The sequence below is a fragment of the Plecotus auritus genome, assembly GCF_963455305.1.
Source record: "Plecotus auritus genome assembly, chromosome: 1".
Lineage (NCBI taxonomy): Eukaryota > Metazoa > Chordata > Mammalia > Chiroptera > Vespertilionidae > Plecotus > Plecotus auritus.
The window spans coordinates 112,513,214-112,529,011 of record NC_137770.1 but is presented as its reverse complement, the minus strand read 5'-3'; the positions used below and the strand labels follow the sequence as shown (position 1 = coordinate 112,529,011).

At 42.6% G+C, this 15,798-nt stretch overlaps 1 protein-coding gene across 3 annotated transcripts in view; it reads right to left on the bottom strand.

The window, feature by feature from the left end:
* Window positions 1-6,389: 6,389 nt before the first annotated feature.
* The window catches only part of CCNY (cyclin Y), a gene marked incomplete at its 5' end in the record, with an annotated part of 221,320 nt that continues 211,911 nt past the window's right edge, over window positions 6,390-15,798 (bottom strand). For all 3 annotated transcript variants that reach the window (XM_080645034.1, XM_080645035.1, XM_080645036.1), the window contains 2 exons: window positions 6,390-7,129; window positions 11,620-11,782. In XM_080645034.1, the coding sequence (XP_080501160.1) occupies window positions 7,013-7,129; window positions 11,620-11,782 (280 nt within the window). In that variant the 3' untranslated portion in view covers window positions 6,390-7,012. The remainder of the gene's footprint in view (window positions 7,130-11,619; window positions 11,783-15,798) is intronic.

Genomic DNA, 15,798 nt, shown 5'->3' with positions numbered 1-15,798 from the left:
AGGCAGCAGTTTAGGTGTTTACCTATGCCGCCATCTTGGATCTTCCTCCTCCCTTCCTCTTTGAAATCAATAAAAAAATACATTTTTTAAAATGACTAATCCAGAGGAAGAGATTCTTCCCAGTCATCATGTGACAAAAACCCTTCCTCATGAATTTACCAAATGTCCTCCCATATCTTATATAATAAAAGCCTAATATTGCTAAGTGTCCGGTCGTCTGTTCAACCAATCAAAGTGTAATAAGCTAATGATATGCTAAGGCTGCCCAATCACTTGCTATGACTTGCACTGACACCCAGGGGACAGTCAGTCAACTTGTTGCTATAACGTGCACTGACCACCATAGGGCAGATGCTCCAACCAGTAGGTTAGCTTGCTGCTGGGGTCTGGCTGATTGGGACTGAGCAAGAGGGGCCAGACACGCCCTAGAGCCCTCCCTTGGCCCCTCCCTGGCTGGCCAACCTCCCGCATCCCTCCCCAGCCCCAATTGTGCACAGGTGGGGGTCCCTTGGCCTGGCCTGTGCACTCTCGAAATCCAGGACCCCTTGGGGGATGTCGGAGAGTTGGTTTCGGCCTGATCCTGTAGGCCAGGCCAAGGGACCCCACTGGTGTATGAATTTGTGCACCGGGCCTCTAGTTTAATCTATAAAGGGATTAAAACCCTTCCCTCCTGTTAGTTTGTAGGCACAAAAGGCAGGAACGACAGTCCCTTTGTCATATTTATTCTCTGAGTGCCACAGCCACATCGGGCTAGTGGAGTCTAATAAATAGCACTTTCCAGTTAAACTCCACAGCATTTTCCCACTGGTCTTAAAATCTGGGCTCCTCACTGAGGCCTGCAAGTCCTGACATGTGTGATTCTTCTCCAGCCCCATCTCCAACCAACTTCCCTTCCCTCTACCTCTTCCTGTAAGAAGCTCTCATAGTTTCTCCATGGAGATCCCTACTCATACCACCCCACTACCTTCATAACACTGATCACAAACCGCATACACTTATATGCTTACTTATCAGCACATCCCAGGAACACATGGACCTTGTCTGTCTTCTTTCCCCTGTGTGACTTCAACACTATGTCCAGCATACTCCATGTTCAATGAATATTCGTTCAATGACAATTATGTACACTAAAGCCTGTTAAAAGTCTACTCATCACAAAACAAATACGTTTTCTAGATAATATTCTACAACAAAATTTTGTTTTGAGTTTTGCTCACAGTTAAGAGATCACCACTTGGTGTGGAATACTGCAGGCAACTATGAAGGGGGCCAGTAAACACTTGGGACTCTGGAACGCTGCACCACAGGTTTTGCCAAATTCTGTTTTGTTTTGTTTTAAATTGCAAGACCGGTTCTAGAAATCCCAGAACTAAGTTATCCATAGAATAATGAAACATTAGGACTAGAAATGCTCTCAGAATAATCTAGAGAGTCACACATTTCTTTGTTAAAGACTAAGCAACTCAGAATCCAGCAAAGTTGCAAGACTTGCCAGGCCAAATGTCCCAGTGTCCTGGTGAGGACTTGAGCTCAGATGTGATGATCCTGCAGTCACTGTTTTACCAAATGCTGCTTTTCTCTTTGGAGTAGACCCAATTCTTTGGTCCCCCCAAATGCTGTCTGTTAAGTATGCACCAAGAGCTGGTAAGCAGGGGTCAGATTTGGGAAGCTTGCATATGGCCATGTTTTCTATCCTCCTGGGCTGGTGGGAAGTGCCACACAGGATAAGCAGAATACTTTTCTTCCAAGGCTGCGATTCCAGAGCTTCTGTTCGGTAGGTTTATAAGGATGAAGCACCCTTTTCCAAACTGATCCATTTGGGGTGAATTCCTATACCCAAATCCACTCCTTTGAGATTTTCCATATCCATCAATGTGAATAAGAACTTACAAGCCAGGTCCAGGAAAACCCTACTAGAGAATAAACTGGACATTCAGTTGCATTAAGACAGATCCAGGGATTGAATGGGCAGTTGCTGAGACCTGGATACTCCTGCCTTTTATATAAAAACCTCTATCTATCAATGGCCACCCTTCTTAAGCAGGGAATTGCACAATTAGGCTTGGACTTAGCTTTCACAGCCTTCCTACATCCATGCATAATAGCATACAGCAATCAATATGCAAGCATGGCTGAACAGAGTGTGATCAGGAACAGAGAGAGTAAGGGAGGCAGAGGAAAAACCAGCACGTATATCTTTGCCAGCCAAGTTCACTGAGGATCCAGAGCAGTAAAGTAATTTGTCCAAGGTAACACAACAAGTTAACTTTGGTCTGAGACTAAAACCCAAGGTTCCATTACAATACAAATCAATACCACATTGACATAATGTTATACACAAGTTCCAGTTACATTGAATATCTTTGTCTAAATCCACATTCACTTTAGAATGCTACTCTTTTAGCCTGTATCTGAAAATTTATTCACATAAAGTTCTTCAAATGAATAAAGCTCTCTACCCCAAATTACTAAATGGCATAGGAAAGTTGTAACACCATTCAGTCAGATACCTCGTCTGAGCTCACTTCTCATTGTAACAGGTTCTTCCAGAATGCCTTCTATAAAGACCTACGGTGGACAATACAGTTGCCAGGACAAGTCTTTACCTGGGTGCTCACAGCTCAGACTTAACAGCAATACAGACACACAGCTGCCTCCAATAACTCTTTCAACTGAGAGATGAATAAAAGCATATTATTTCGGTGCTATCATGGAACTCTTGAAGAAAATTTCTACTGACAAGTGACATAGCGTTACAGAAGACTGGAGAAGAACCAAGCAACGCTTAGAGAGACAGAGTTACACTTTATTATTATACGCGGGCCGAGAGAAACTGTATTTCCAATTCCGGCCCCAACATGGAGGAACTTTCCCTAGTTATATGTTTTTACCTTCTTTGTCTCCCAAATATGGGGTGTTTCTGGTCCCCTTTGTAAGTTCTTAAAGAGCCCCTATGTGCTGGGGCTTTGAGACCTCAACCAAAGGCTTGGCCTGGCGCCAGCACTGATAACTTAGTCTGGGGAAGGTTTATGGCCTCTTTGGAGTAGTCTTATTTTCCTTATTATTTAAGCAAGCAAGCATTTACAGAAGCCAAAATAGCAGGGTTAAAATTTCAAACAGCAGGTTTTACATAAGATTGATGCTTCAATAGTAGACCTTTAGCAGCTTCACATATACAAACTTAGTAAGAAAACTGAACAGGAAAGACTGGAAAGGAAGTTGGCTGATCTGCTCAGGTCCAAACTCCATCACCAATTCCCTTGGCTGCCAGTATTCTTCCACACCCCTCACCTGTGCTGAGGCCTATATGGTACCCGTAAGGTGATTTGTTCTCAGGTGCAATAGCTCTACATTCAGCAAACCATGATCTTAATGAAGACATGTGTAGGGCTTTGCTTGAAATCCATATAGCTTAAAATATAAATCCCAAATTAGTTAAGTATCCTTTTCTCATTTCACCCAAGGGCATGTTTTCCATTTCCTCCTCTCTTTCAGCAAGAGGGGGGGGATGGTTGTGACTCTCTGGCTGGCCTTTCAGATGCTCCACATTTCTAAGATCCACTCAAAGTAAGTGTTGAGACACTACAATGAGGGGGATAAAGTTATTAAAGATAAAATAAGCCATTGATATAAATGGGAGGCACTCTATTAGGTCTCTATTGTGCAACTGTCTCAACTGCTAGAGATTTCTAAGAGGTCTTAATACTTCTTTGAGTCACCCAAGATTTACAGGACTAAGAACACTTTTCAACTACTGTTGCAAAGAACTGGTTTACTCAGCATCCATAAAACCTTATAAATTTTATATCAATATTTACAAAATGCAGCAGGAAGGCAGTCATTATTTGTTCTTTGCATTTATTTATTTAACACTTATTAAATACCTACAATGAACCAGGAATTAAACTTTGTTTTAAAAATTCAAAACTGTAAAATATGGCCCCAAAATGTGAGATTACCAAAAGCAGCCAGAAAGGATCAAAATCACTCACTCACAAAATTCTGCTTTGCAGCTCAGCTGAGGATCAAAATCCCCAGAACCAAGGGAAACCCCAAGATGGAGAAGCTCCTGCCAGGACGGAGCAGACAATAGCCCAGGCTCTGACCTCATGCAGTAAGGCATGGGAGCGCGTCTTGATCTTGGTAGAATCTCCCAGCTTGCCCTCCAATTTGGTTTTAAATCCCTGTCTTCTTTCTCTTTTCCCAGTTAAAGTAAAATAAACCAAAAATACTCATTGGGATATATACTTATTCTCCCAGGGACTTTGTTAAGTCAAGTCTAAAATTAAACAAATTGTGTGGTTTTCTTCATCCTTCATTAGTGATGAAAACTATGCATTCAAAACTACATTTAAGACAATGTATTCCTAAAGAGTAATCCAGCTTTAATTATAGTGCATTGAATCACCTTGCAAACAAATCATTCACTACCATTTATCAATAGTTACTGTACTTATACTATTGTTGTAGGGTTTTGTTTTTTTGTATTTTGTTGTTTTTTTGGGGCAAACTTAGAACAAACCAGAGAACAAAATGTTGTCTTCATCATCATGTAGAAAAATAAAGCAAACCTAAAGTATCTAGCTATGTGTCAAGTGATTCATACTGCAAAGTAAAATCTACACTTACAGCAGAGCTTAAAAATTCTTAGTGCAAGAAACATAACCAATTAATACAGATCAATACTTATTAATGATATGGAAAATTTTCCTATACAGAGGTAGAGTCCAGTGCACAAGGCTAAAACAATATTCAATAATCTAAACAAAGTGTGAGCCAGGTTTAATGGGATTCACTTTAAATTTTAAGTTATCAGACTATATGTACATATAATATATAGACTATACAATTTTTAAAGTAGTTTAATAAACTCCACAAAATAATAGTAGACACATTGAAATATTTACATAATTCAATTTTCAAATCTCATTCAAATAAAAGGGATAAAAATAAGATTTCTGCTTTAAAGGTAGCAGAACCTCTTTCTTGAAATGGATTGGTAAAATAAAATACTTTACATGAGAGAAACTAATTTATGCTTGAGAGGTATTCATATTCAGCTAAGAAAATATGTCCCTTTTAAGCTCTATAGAATAGGGAATATAAAATGATTATTTTCTATATTTTTAGATCTCTAAACTTCTAAATCAGACTCTTACTTGAAGAGAGAAGCTGATTTTGGACCCATACAAAGTATATCAATACAATTACAATGGAAAAATAATTAACTTTTCCTGTTCTGCTTGCTTGCTTTTGAAAGTTAGGTCAGGAAGAACTTGACAATATCTCTGGCCCAGTTATGTTTACCCATGACACAAATTTAATTGAAACCTGACTAGTACTTTCAGCTTGGTGTTCTTGGGATTTCAACTTTCTGAATTCCTTTCATTTCCAAACGGTATTCAAGACTAATAATATAAGATTCCAAAGTTTTCCAAACTCACATAGAAGGAAGGTGAAACAGAGTATCTGCTGCCATTTGCCTCAGAGACTTGAGAAAGGAAAAAAGTTAGACCCTCTTGTCATTGTGACCCAAGAAAATATGCAAAAACCCAAAGCATTATATGCTTCATGGACTCAGATTCTTAGACTTAATAACAAATTTACTCTGATATTTGATCATTAACCCTTTTGATATAAAAGATTCTTATCTAAAGAAATTAGGGATAGTCAGAAAACAAAAAAGTACGTCATAATTAATGAAGCATAAACCTTCACAGTTTGAATTTTGTGTAACTTCTCTAAGCACCCACAATGAAAATGCAAGTGTTGTGGTTTTTTTTATTCAATAATTCTGTGAAAAATATCTCAGCAAATAGTAACATTTTGCCCTCCAATAATCTTCCCACTGGACTACCCACCCCATTCCCATTTTTTAATTTTAAATTTTTAAAAAAATTTATACAAATAGACTAACTTTGATTTAAAATAAACATATAAAAATTGATAAGAATATTGCTTGCAACAATGGATGCGGAAGTAGAGGAACAAACTGGGCAGGGAGTACAAAGAAATGGCTCCTACTCAATAACTTTAGGCAAACACCAAGCAGTCTGGAAAAAAATCTCAACCAAGGACAGCTTCTACTGCACATTGTTTCCCTGGCCCATGAGGTGTGACTGATTTATAACTACAACTTCAGGTCAGATTAAAAAAAAACAACTGCATGAAAGTTGGAAGGCACAAGCACCCATGTTACCTAGAATTTTTCTTGGGGGGAGGGAGGAGGTTAGGAATAAAGAAGGAAAGGGATACTTTTGGTTCAGCACTATGTCAAGTTAATTTTGCCATTGTTGAAGAAAAAGTGTATAAAATAAAGTGGTAGAGAAATGTAACAAGTGCATCCCACTTGTAAGGAAGAAAGCTCAGGAGACAGCTCACAGGAATAGTGCAGAGAGAAACAACCAGTACTATTTATTTGGATGTCTGTGCCATGGTACAAACTATATTCTCTGCTCTGTGGGGCCAAAACCAAAACAGAATAAAAACCAACAAAAATCCCCCAAATTCCCAAAAAGCAGCTGGAAGGGATGCAAGAAGTCTTAAAAAACAGACTGATCCAGACGGAGGTGATAAAGGCGGCACTCTTGTCTTTAATGCACATCCGTGTTAACTACTGTTGTGTTTTCCGTCATATTCATCTACTGACCAGATGGGGGACTTAAGAAATGGCCATGTCAATTAGCCATTTTTCCTGCCTCTACACAACTTTCCTTTCCCTTTACTTCCTCCTCCAGGATTCGAGTCTTTATCTTTCAAGAAGGAAGTGCTGTTAATGATGACAGGGCAAAGGTGTGAAACAGGATTTCCAGAATACTGATTTTGCTTCCCTCAAAGCCTTGCTGCATGTGGGCCACACAGCTCAAAGGCAGTCATCCAGGCAGCCTGATGGAGCTATGACTTTAACAAAACTAAAAAAGGGAAACAAAAACAAAACCACCCCAAGTCTGTCTTTTCTCAAACTAAAGGAGAAACTGAGGGATGGTACAGCCTCCAGTGGGGACGACCACAGTTAGGAGATGATGGCCGGGGACCACCTAGGCAGAGTCAGATTGTCAGCACTTGCTGACCGCTTCCTCGTGGGTCTCCTCAGGTCCTTGTACTTGTCCTCACAGAGGCGAGAGATGGCCTGAGGGGCAGAAGAGAGACAATTCAGGTCAGGGCTGGACCCTGGAAGTTCCCTCCATGCACTCACTCACCAGACACCAAGCACTGCTTGAGCAGCATCCTTCGAGGTACTGAGGACACTCATGAACAAAAACCCAGGAAGGGGCCCTGCCCTACGTGGTTTACATCCCACAGCAAAGACCTATGTCATAGGGCGGGATATGCAGGAAGTGTAGACACAGTCTCTGTTTCCAATGTGCTTACTAGTACAGTAGCCTAGGGTCAGTCAGATCCAGGTTCAATGCTGGTTCCCCTCTTAGGGGTGTGTGACCTGGGTATGTGCCCCCATTTAAGTCCTTAGCATCCTTGTCTGCAAGTGGGGCCATCACAGCGCCCTCCTCACAGGGTGGTTGTGAAGCACTGGAGCTCCATGCTGGATGTGTACATGAGGAGCGCAGTAGTTGGCCATGATCATTAATTAGAGACCAAGTCAGAGCAAAAGGGAGTCATCTCTGGACCACTGCTGCAGAAAGGAGCCAGAGGGGGCACAGAAACATGGGATGCAGAGATAATCAACAATGTCTTCATTTTGTTGATGAGGGCAGTGGGACTCTAGGCAGAGGGCTGCAGCTAAAAGCAGGGCCAGGCCTACATTGGGGCTGAAGTCCAGTCATAGCTCTTGAAAGGGCTCATACCACCCAGGGGGCTTGTTTCAGACACATTCACCTGCCACCTGTACGATGATCCAGGGATGAGGGTGACATTACTAAGCCAAGATGAGGTCTTTTAACTTCTACACAATTCCAGAGAAAGGCTGGGGATTGTGCCAGGGTTAGGGGGACAGACACAGTGTTCATCCACCAGGAAGACACAATCAAGGGAAAAGCACAAAAGTAGCCATCCACTTCTCACCCTGTGTCCTAATCAGATCCAACTGGCTCTTGCTAGGACTGCAGAATAATCTTTGAAGTTGGTCTCCCTGCTTGCCCTTCTCTCCCTGATACGTTCCCCAATGCTTTGAGTCACTTTGCCTACCCTGCCCCCTGGCCTTCCCACTGGCTTCCACCACAGGCACTACACCAGCTCCTCCCTCAGCCTGGAAGTGTCTGCAAAGTCAAGACTTTGTACAAACATCATCTACTCAATGAGGCTCTGTCTATGGAACCCCTACCCTGCTCTCCTCTTTCTTTATAACTAATCTTCTAACACACGGGTGTGGAAAATCCAGCTTTAAGGCCCACAAAATCATTTGATCTGGCCCTGCCAAGTCATTAGGGGTGAATTAATTAAATGTTTGACCAAATATAGCAGGCTAATTTTTAAGTTGATAATTTTGCATGGCCTGCAAATGATGTTATAAATATCCAAATGCTCCTTGGCAGAAAAAAAGATTCCCCACCCCTGTTCTAACATATTATTTCAAATGTTATTTATTTATTATGTTTATTGTTCACTGTTTGTCTCCTCCCAGCAGAACACAAACTGTAAGAGCAGGCTCTATGAGCTTTGTTCATGACCATTCTCAGGGCAGAGCTGTAACCAGCACCTGATATCAGAAGGCCCTGAGTAAATATGTGTTGAATGAATATATAAGTTCCACTCAACGTATACACATAACAGAGGCATGGACATAACAAAGGAATGGTCAAAGTACTAAAAATAGAGGGACTAAGCAATTTATTCTATTTTGGGGAATCCCTGAAGGGACACTCATGACTGATAATAGACATCAGACCTAGGCTTCAAGGGTTGTGCTTGGAGGGGAAGAGGAATTTATCAGGAGGGATCTGGCATTTTCAGCAAGGCAGTATGTGGCATGGTGAGAAACGGCTGAGGGTTTGGGGAAGGCAACCAGCAGGCAGCACGGGATGGAGAAAGCAGAACTGACAGAGCCAGGCTGACATGGCTGCTCACACACTGGCTGGCTAAGGTGTTATTCTGTGGCGATGCAAAACTGCTAGTGATTTTAAGAATTTACATTCCAGCCCTAGCTGGTCTGGCTCAGTGGTAGAACACTGGCCTGCAGACTGAAGGGTCCCGGGTTCAATTCCATCAAGGGCATGTTGCAGGCTCAATTGCAGGCTCAATCCCCGGTCCTGGTTGGGGCGTGTGTGGGAAGCAACCAATCAATGTCTCTCTCACACTGATGTTTCTTTCTCTGTCTCTACCTCTCCCTTCCACTCTCTCGGGAAATCAATGGAAAAATATCTTCAGGTGAGGATTAATGAAAAAAAGAAAAAGAAAAAGAAAAAGAAAAAAAAGAATTAATGTTCCACAACCTAGTACAACTGCATTTTAGAAAAGCAACTCCATTGGCAGCATGGAGGATGGACTGGAGGAGAGAGACAGGAGTCAAGGATGTCTTCCTCCAAATGAGAGAGGAATTAGGGTAGCAAGTGGGCTGTAATATTGAGAATTCATTTGAAATGTTTCATATATGAAATATATGTGGCATATTTAAAGAAGAGAAAATCAGATTTTTTAAGGGCATTTGAACAACCATTTTTTAAAACAAATTATTTTCATTATTGTTTTATTTATTGTTTCTCAGCTTACCAACAGCATGAGTCTGAATGCAATTATTATAACAAATTAGCAATGTACTATTTCATTCTAGATTTTATTATGCAAACTGATATTATCTTTAATCACATTCTCTATATGCATAGAGGGATACTAATTTATTTCAGAGAGAAATGACCTGCTAATGAAAAGATAACTTTGCATTTGCCCTGGTTCTTGATGCTCTATTTCTACACTCCACGCTGCAACCAGCATATCAAAATAGCCAGCTGGTGGGACATCTGAACAGGCACAAAACTTCAGGTTATGGCATCTCCTCTGAGGTCTCAGTCTGCTTTCCATAATGGGGTTCAAGTTTGCTAACCAAATGAACCAACAGAAATGCTGGGGTCTGGAAAACAATGAAACCCCATTCCTAAGAAACTATTTCAAAGGGGTGCCATCTGCTTTCCCAGAGAGCACTTCTGTCTAGCCCTACAGAGGGGGGGAAGGTCTGTGTATCAGGAGCAGAGAGAGGGAACATTTTGTCAGATTACTGGCCTTCCTCCTGCCCATGGGGCACTTGGCATGGCCATACCAGGAGCAGGTGAGTTCTCCCCTCTTTCCACTCAGATAAGCGAATGGAATGAAAAGGAGTACGCACGACCCCCCCTAGTCTCAGCCAGTCTGGGTGCTCCCCATTTAACTGACCTGAACCATTTAATATTCTCACTCAGAGAACCACAGTTCTGCTTTCCTTCAGGGTTGAGTGGCTCCCAGGAGCTCACCTTGGCACTGAAGGAGTGACTGAGCCCATCTCAACACGTGAGGGGTATGAGGACCACTGTACATACTGAAACAGCATTCATGTTCACCCTGATATCAAATTCTATTTCATGTGTGTGCTTGTGAAGGTTTGACAGTATGTGCCTTGGAGCAAGTCCTTCAGAGGAAGGGTTTCCTATCTTATGCTCTTGAATACAAGAGAAATGGGAGATTTAATGAGCAGTTTCACTCTAAAGGCTGGTACATAATGACAAAAAAGTGACCAAGTTCTAAAAATCTCCCTGGATTTTTATTTTAAAACCAGTGCTATGCATCCAGTCTTTTCCAAATTTAGTTTCATTACATTTCCTTTTTGGAAATAGCATTATTTACTTTTTAAATTTTTTATGTTAAGTTTTTGCTTTCTTAAGTTTGAAATCCACAGCTTAATCCAAACTCTCTCCCTCCCACCTCTAGACCTGATTTTGTTCACAGCTGTTAACCCTGTTAGACCATCACTCTGGCCATCTTGACCAGTATTGGCCAGGGGAGGATGTTTCACCCAGGATGGAAAATGAGGTATGGATCCTCTTGGGTCTCACCAATCTTGAGACATGACTATACCGTCTACTGCTTTGGTCAAAGCAGAATGAGACCAATATGGTGCTTCAAGATGGAAATGCAGAGGGCCTCCACACACTGCTCTGGAACAGTGGGTCAAGACCTAGGTGCAAATATGGAGCTAAGCTCCATATAAGTATACAAGACACAAAATTCATACAACTTAACAATGTAGGCCTTAAACCCAGACCAAGGCCAAAGGGGCTAGCCCTAACTCTAACTGGGCTATGGGGAAAATAATTTGAAAAACTAAAAAGCAGAATCAATCATTTTTGGATTCCTAATAATCAGGGCCTTCTAGTATCTTTTTCCTTATAAAAGTGTATGCTGGGAAATCTTTTTTTGTGGACTTACTTTTTAAAAACTGAAACTTAAAAAATCTTTGATTTAAAAAATAGAATCAATGTGCATTAAAAAACTGATATTAAGAAGGTTATTGAAAATATAAGGTTGTACAAATTATCATTAAATTAACTGACGACCTCTAAATCCAGGGTATCTTGCTCTTATTTCATAACAACACAGTGGGAGAAATCAGCATTGTAATTACACCCTTTACCCTTCCATGGCACCCAGATGAGTTGATAATAGTGAACCCAAAAGCAGTATGTTAAAATACATTACCTCAAGCTTGTGAGCCCTTTCCCTGCTCAGGGGCTCCAAAGGAAAGCTCAGGTTATTTGCTTCTGCCAGAGAACGAAGATCAAAATAATACTTGGCATAAACACTGGAAGGAACATTGATGTTGAACTGGAGCAATTCAAGAAACTGTCGCTCTAGCTCATTCCTGCAAAGACAAAAATAGCACACATTTAGCTGCCATCGTAGGCTGTATGGCTAGCCAAGGCAAGCTGCTGGACACAAGACTCCAGAAAAGTGCATCCTCAGGAAGAAAAGCCATGTAATTAATTACCTGGTTGGACACCAGAGTTTCAGTTTAACCACCAAATTGGTATTAGAAGCCGAATCCACCTAATTAGGTGCCACAAGGATAAGGCCTGATTAATTGGGGTGATTATTTCAGGGTAATTTCTTTCACTGAGACCTAACACAAACACACCAGGCTCCGGCTGCAAATCTCAGCATGCATCATCAGCTCAGACACGGGGCAGATGAAGCAGTCAAGAGCTGTCAAGTGGAGTCTAGAGAGCAACCAAGACCACAGCCTAGAGGAAATGCCTCTGCTAGACAAAGTGGATGCTCTTCCTCAAAGCCCTTTACCCACCTATTTAACAAGAGAGTGGAAGAGCTGTGGTAGAGGTTCCTCAGGCAAAGGAGGGAAGGAAGTGAATCGCAACCCTAGCCTCTCTCAAAGAGAACTCACCAACTCTGCAGAATAAAAGCTATAGTTCCCAAATCTGAGCACCCACCTGATCACCTGACAGCTGGGCCCACCCTTAGTCTCTGATTCAGTAGGTCTGGGGTGATCCTGAGAATGTGTACTTCTAACAATTTCTAACTGGATGCTGACCCCATTGTGAGAACCACTCAACCACAGAGAACGGTCAAGGAGCAAACACATGTTAAGATCCATATTTTGATGAAAACTAACTTAGGTAGCCATAATAAATTTTAAAACTTTTACTTTGAGAATGCCCACATGTCAGTTATCTTTTAAATTAGGTCTATTTTCCCACAGTTCCTACCTATGGGATGAAAAGCCCTTCATGGTCTGTCCTTGAGTACTGATCCTGGGCTGGGCACTCAGCCGAAAGCACCCTGTGCCCCTAAAGCACACTACACAGTGCTGTATTTTTGTCCTTCCTCGCACTCCACGGTAAATGTTGCCTTAAGTCCGTTTCCCCTACTTGTCTCCTCAGAGCTAGAAACCATGACATCTAATTTTACATGCCCAGCCCCTCGCACAGTATCTGACAGAGAGTTGGTGCTCAATGATTACTATTAGGGAAGGCAGCAACTAAGCTCAGCGAGGCAGGGGCATCAGGGAAGGCTTCACAGGGATCAGAAAAGTGAGAACTGAACTGAGTTTGGCAAGCATGGAGGACTGGTGGAGGGAACAAGGGTTGGGGTTATTTCCAGTGGTGGGGACCACTCAAACCACGCCCAAGCCCACAGGAGCATAGGAAATGTCATTATCTCCTGTAAGTGGAGCTGAAGGCTGACAAGCAAGCCCTGTCTCCAGTGCTAGGCCTTACCCCTCTTGGCCCAGCTTCTGCAACTCTCCTGAAACACCTAGTCCCCAGTTCTGGCCCTGTACTCAGGTCACTGAGTTTTTCAAGCCTCAAACTAATGTGGCACCATCCTGTTCCTATGGTGTCCCCAAGTCCCAGTCTGTTGCTGGTGAGCTACCCAACTAAGCCATCAGAGACCAAGGAGGACTATGCTGCAGTCTCATGCTGCTGTGACAACAAGGGATAGGAATGCTGAGCAGATGAGCAGAAAGGCTGGGATGTGAGCACGGTGAGTGGCTTTAGAGAAAGAAGCTACTGGGCAAGTCAGAATGAAGAAACTTCAGCAAGTTGCTAATGAAGGCCTGAGCGTCTCAGATGGAAAGACCAAGAAGTCACAGTGAGGTCTTTTAATTGGAAAATAGCATAATTTTCATGCTGTTTCTGTACAGTCTAGTGAAAAAATTAACACACTCAGATTATATATATTATGCTAAATTTTATAAAAGTATAAAACTTTTATAGAAGTATAAAAGTATATATTATGCTAAATTTTATAAAAGTATAAAAATTTTATAAAAGTATAAAAGTATATTACTTTGTTTTATTTGGGATGGTTTTTAGTTATTTTATGTTTTTAGAGAGAAAGAAAGAAGGGGGGCCTGACCAGTGTTGCTCAGTGGTTGAGCACTGACCTATGAATCAGGAGGTCACAGTTCAATTTGGAGGCAGCCAATCAATCAGGCTCTCTCATCATTGATGTTTCTCTCTCTCCCTCTTTCTTCCTCTCAGAAATCAATAAAAATATATTTAAAAAAGAAAAAAGGAAGAGGGAAGGGGGGAGTGAGAGAAACATCAGTGTGAGAGAGAAACATCAATAGGCTGCCTCCTGTATGCACCCTAACCGGGGACCAAACTGGCAACCCAGGCATGTACCCTGACTAGGAATCAAGCCGGTGACCTTTCAGTGCATAGGACAATGCTCCACCCACTGAGCAACACTGGCCAGGATGATTTTTACTTTAAATAACATTTATTCATGCCTCATTTAAATGAGATTTAATAAGAGATCTGTGAAATACTGGGACCCAGATAACATTTTAATAAAACAAGAATTTCGATGGATTAAAGATGGAGGCAGACAAGGGAGAAGTTACACTCACCTCTTCCCAGGACCAAACTGGATTTACAACTAAAATATAGAACGATCAACCTGAATAACCAATTGAAGACTAGCTGAACAAAAGTCTTATAATCAATGATTTACAGAAGAAGCCACATCTAGACTGGTAGAAAGTATGGAGACATGGCTGGCCCTGCACTCATGTGTGGCGGTTGAAAATCCAGAGCTTCAAAGGTCCCCCCTGAGGAGTGAAGGGTCTCAACCCCATGCTGGGATCCCCAAAACTGAGCACCAACCACTACTGGGGAAAAGAAGTCCACACAGCATCTGGCTGGCAAAACCTGTGAGGATTCTGTCTGCCAAGGAGAGACAGGAGTTGGCTAAAAACTCAGGTGCCATCTTAAAGGGCCAATGCATAAAATCTCATTCATAGCCACCTCACCCTGGGCTCTGACAGGAGGGAGGGCAGTGGCTCAGAGTGAATGGGACTCATCCAGGCACAGACTGGGTTGTGTGGCTTCGAGGAGAGGGCTGAAGGGACATCCACAAAGTCTCCTCTTCCACATCATCCACAGACGCCATATTTCCCCTCCATAAGGCAGCAGCCTGAAATAATGCAATAGCCCCACCCTCCCAAATGCCTGTGGCCCTGCCCTGCTGAGCTCGGGCCCTGTGGAGGAGTCAGCTGGCTGCAGCCAACCTGGGCCTGTGGTGCAGACTTGCTTGGAGGGATCCTGAGGAGGTCGCACCTTGCTGAGTTTGCACCTTGCAAGGGCCATGTTTCCCACATGCCTCAACCAGCGCCACCATTCCTGTGCAGAGTCCTCCCTCCACATATCTAAATCTTTATCTGTTTGAACCTGATGAACTCTGCTGACCTCAGCCTGAGGCTCCGAGACCCCTCCCACCACAAAGGTTCCCAAGGACCTAGGTGGTTGTTGCCTAGCCTTGGTGTACACTAGACTTTTGCTGGGTAGCTTGAAACCCAGCACTGGCACTGAGTTTGAATCTCTATCAACCTGGTGAACACCACTCGCTCCTATCTGATGATTCACTGAGATTCTATCTCATGCAACTTGTACCACCAGAAGTTCTTTCAGTGATTGAACCTAGTGGGCAGCTGAAAGGTGGAGACAAATCTTGGGATGCTTTGGGCCTTTTGCTGACCTGCCCCCAAACTTGGTGCTGATAGAAGCAAACTTTGGAATGCAGCTTGGCCCCTCCTATATGCACTCCAGCCACAGAGGCAGGTGCCCACTGTTTGAAGCTACATGTAGATCATTTTGTAGCTCCAAACAGGTATCCCAGAGATGGACATGGGTACCTTCTGACATTGACCTGCACCAAAGTCCCTCCCAAGAGGCCCCAGACAAACACATCAGAGCATGACCCAATTAGCACATCCAAAGGGCTATCTCTGCAGGCACCAGACCCTGCTAAGGGTAATTCCACTTCTCACACACAGCAGCTCATACACTGTGGTCAGGGTCAATCCTCATAGCCAGCCTGAGGGTCAACTCCATCCATAAACAGGGCAGCAACAATCAAGAC